The sequence below is a fragment of the Cryptotermes secundus genome, unplaced genomic scaffold, assembly GCF_002891405.2.
Source record: "Cryptotermes secundus unplaced genomic scaffold, Csec_1.0 scaffold88, whole genome shotgun sequence".
Lineage (NCBI taxonomy): Eukaryota > Metazoa > Arthropoda > Insecta > Blattodea > Kalotermitidae > Cryptotermes > Cryptotermes secundus.
The window spans coordinates 1698058-1702290 of NW_019724585.1; the positions used below are offsets into that span (position 1 = coordinate 1698058).

General features: G+C 45.4%; 1 protein-coding gene across 1 annotated transcript in view; it reads left to right on the top strand.

Moving 5' to 3' along the window:
* Window positions 1-4233, top strand: part of LOC111862291 — a 181977-nt gene that overhangs the window by 162355 nt on the left and 15389 nt on the right. The window contains exon 6 of the mRNA XM_023847557.2: window positions 654-818. Within this exon, the coding sequence (XP_023703325.1) occupies window positions 654-818 (165 nt within the window). The remainder of the gene's footprint in view (window positions 1-653; window positions 819-4233) is intronic.

Consider the following 4233-nt stretch of genomic DNA (forward strand, 5'->3'; position numbering starts at 1 on the left):
TTGAGCCGATTGTCTAGATAATGTAGGACCCTCAACGTCTCACAACCCTATGGGCCTTCACGGCCTGGTACAGGGAGAGCTTTACTTTTTTTTTTACACAAATACTAGGACAGTATCTTAAATTAGGCCACGACTGCTCCCTTCCGCATATTATTTTCTTTATTGCTAGTAGGGTGGGACCAAGTCCCTTGTACTGCGGCCACTTCTGGCCTATTTTACCAGCCCCAGATGATAGGTGAGGGTGATTGTGGAGCAATTGGTGGAATGAAGATTGGCAGGGGAAACCTGCCCCAGCGCCACTTTGCCCACCACAAATCCCGCTTGACCAGACCCGGAATCGAACCCGGGCCGCCAAGGTAGGAAGCCAGCGACTAACCGCTTGAGCTATGGCGCGGCCACGATCTCCCTTGCACATACTTTCCAGTTCAAGACTCGCTGTTTCTCGCGCTATGTATTTCAAGTTACTGACGGCATGATTAGATAAACTGTATGTAATACATAAAGTGTTAGGGATCTGTGATTAATTGAAAGCAACTTGAAGCTCCTTAATCCGGCTCAGGCGACTTCAAAATAAATCCATTCGACACAAAAATAAAAATATTATTGGCCATCCCTGGATAAAAATTGATGCACGAATAATCATGGTCTTGCAGATCCTGCCTTCGAATCTAACTGCGGCAGAACACGTAAGGACTGAGTTGTCACGATGGGAGAACAACTATACAGATGTGTCAGTCCTGAAGACCAGAGCAGAACAGGCGGAGAGGGACAAGGAGACTCTGGTGGAAAAGGTCACACTTCTGGAGCGACGTATTCAGGTCAGTCAAATGTTCTCCCCCCCCCCAGTGGGGTGGGACTAAGTCCCTTGTACTGTGGCCACTTCTGGACTATTGTACCAGCCCCAGATGTTAGGTGAGGGTGATTATGGAGCAATTGGTGGACTGAAGATCGGCAGGGGAAACCGAAGTATTCGAAGAAAACCGACCCCAGTGCCACTTAGTCCACCACAAACCCCACATGACTAGACCTGGGCTCGAACCCGGCCCGCTGCGGTGGGAAACTAGCGACTAACCGCTTGAGCCATGGCGCGACCCTCAATCACATGTTAGTTTTGTTGTAACAGACCGATAAGTTGTTTGTTCTAGCTCAGTTCTTAACCTAGGTGCACATAACCCTCCATTCACAGGTTGGTGTTTGTGGGGCACCAGAACTTAGACTTAGATTTCTAACGAAAGAAGTGTGGTAAAAGGGTCAATCAGTCCTCCCCTACATTGTCATCAGGCAGTTATTAACTGTGCGACTTGTATGACTACTGAAACCAGCCTCTGCACATGAGCATGCGTGTCTGCTACCTAGATTGTCATGTAGCTGTGCAGTGCTGCTGCCTAGTGATACGTATAGAACACCTATCACATCAATTACAGCTGGTTTTCTTCCATTTCTGACTCTTTTTACTAACCCTTCCTCGTATAAGTGAGTACTTCCCAAAACAGATAAACTATCCAAACTGTTCCTGCCGTCATGAACTCTGTCGTCTTAAGCTGGAGCGAAATGTCCTTCCTCCTTGGAGGCATGTGGTGTAATATGGCGTGTATTGAAACTTCTGTTGTTTCCTTTACTTCATTCTTTCAGTAGTTCATTTATCATTCCTGATTTGTCGTTATTATTCATGACTGTCATTCGGAATATCCGGCGTTCGGTTTCCGGCCCGGGACAGAAACCCGACTGTCATGGCTGAAGTCACTCCAACGAAACCCTGGACTCACACTCTTCTAATGCCTGCACACGTTCTAAACGCAATCTTGAATTCATGCGTAGTTAGGAGCGCAAATTTATTTTCCATGTCTGGTTTTAATGTTAAGGATAATTGTTGTATATACTCACTTATATATTTGTTTTTTTATTGTGTAATGCAATTATCGTAACTTCGGAGCTGTGCAGAAGGCACTCCATAATGAGGCAGGCCTACTTTCGTTATATTTTATCTCAATTTTCTCATGTCACCGAACTGTCAAATATATTAACTGTAGTAATAACAGAGACCCCCTGACGGCCCGTTGATTACGCCGACGCCCGAAAATTGAGATGAATGGCGTTCATTGCCGATAGGCATTTTCCACACTACAGGTCCATGAGCTGGTTTCATTACGTACAGAAAGCATGAGAAACTCTGTCATGTCAACCTGTTCTCGTATCTGAAATTCGCATTGACTTCCGGTTGCTCTTGAGTGGTAGCCTTTTGCCTGTAGGTGTGTTGTCTATGCCAGTAGCCTAGTGAGTTTACATCTTTAGATGAGTTAAATGTAATTTCGTATCAAATTTCATTCGAATGAAGTTTTTATGGGCAGGTCACGGTAGCCGAGCGGTCTAAGGCACGTACTGTCTTCGCTCGCTTGGAAACCGGGATAGTGGGTTCGAATGTTTCCTGTGAGGTACGAACTGAATTCTTATATATTATTTTTATACACTGCCGGTCACGGTAGCCGAGCGGTCTAAGGCATGTACTGTCTTCGCTCGCTTGGAAACCGGGATCGTGGGTTCGAATTCCACTCAGGGCATGGATGTTTAATTTGTGTGTGTACGTTTTTCTGTGCTTGTGTACAGATACAGGCCTTGCGACGAGCTGATCACCCGCCCAAGGAGTCCTACCGAATGTGTAAGATCTAGAAACACCGAAGTGAACAGAGGAGTTCATGGAGGTAGGCCTAGCCCACTGGGGCTGTAGTGCCAAGGAAAAAAAAATGTTTATGTCGAATACACAATTTATCGACGCTAACTATTGATGCGTGTAATTTCTTTAATTAGCATACCAGTAATCAGTTAATTCCACTCTATAAATTTGCTCCAGAGAATCAGGGAAGCTGAGAATCCCGTGCGAAATTTATCCATTGTCTTATCAGTATGACAGTGGATGCAGTTTAACTTCAAAGGACTTACTAACCTGAACTGTTTTGCGAAGAAAATATTTGTACTCTACCGTTTATACCTTAACATAGCACCAGTTTGGAACACTTACTTACCATGGAGCTGAGCCCTTCTTGAGGAGCCGCCAATTCTGCAGCTACTCAAGAATTTCCAAGCATTTTATGGAACCCCAAGGTTCATTACCGTGTTCACAAGAGCCCTCCGCTGGTCCCTATCCTGAGCCTGGTCAATCCAATCCAATCCATCCCATCCCATCCCATCCCATCCCATCCCATCCCATCCTATCTCTCTAAGATCCATTCTAATATTGTCCAGCCACCTACGCCTTGGTCTTTCCAGTGGTCTCTTCCCTTCTGGCTTTCCCACCAATATCCCTATATGCATTACTCTTCTCCCCCATTCGTGCCACATGCCCTGCCCACCTCAGCCTCCTTCACTTGATCATTCTAATTATACTTGGAGAAGAGTACAAGTTATGAAGCTCCTCATTATGCAGTTTTCTCCAATCTCCTGTCACTTCATCGCTCTTCGGTCCAAATATGCTCCTCAACACGCTGTTCTCAAAGTCAAACAGCGTGTGTAGTTTGGAATATAGTATCTTAATATATCTTTCTTATGAAAACTTTGAAAAAGAAATTATTTCGGAAAACAGTTTAGTACTGCTTCAGAATCTGTATCAAAAGTCAAGTATTAATTCAGATCGTCAAATAATGAGTATTTGTATGTGACGTATGTCAATATTGTAGTATTCAACAGCTTCCCGCAATTTTACACACTGTGGTATGTACACCCGTTGCTAGGCAACGTCCTAGAAATAAGCAACTGTACAACAGTTGTTGCTAAGTAAGAGCCAGTTAAAGCATCAGAGGAATAGTGCTTTCTGCGCAGTCCTTTCCGATGGCTGTGCATGCAACAATGGAATACGTCATGCCACCGCGTAGCAACAATCGCACTGCATCGGTGTCTTTACGCGGTCCGTGCCGAGATGTTATAAGTAGGACAGTCAGACGGTCAGTCAGTCAGTCAGTCAGTTAGTGGAGTGAAGTGAAGTCTGTTTGTGAGTGACTGAGCTAGTTAGACAGTGACGAGTCTGTTGGTGAGTTAGTGAGCGGCCTCCGTAGTCTAGAGGTAACGTTCCCACCTCATGACTCGTGGTACGCGGGTTCAAACCCGGCGGAGGTCGTGGAATTTTTAAGGGCGGGAAAATTCAGGGAACAAGTCCTCCGGGAGGGACTTTAAGCCTTGGGTCCCGTGTCGTAGCTTTACGGCACGTAAAAGAACCTCATATCTCCAAAGGAGGTCACTGAG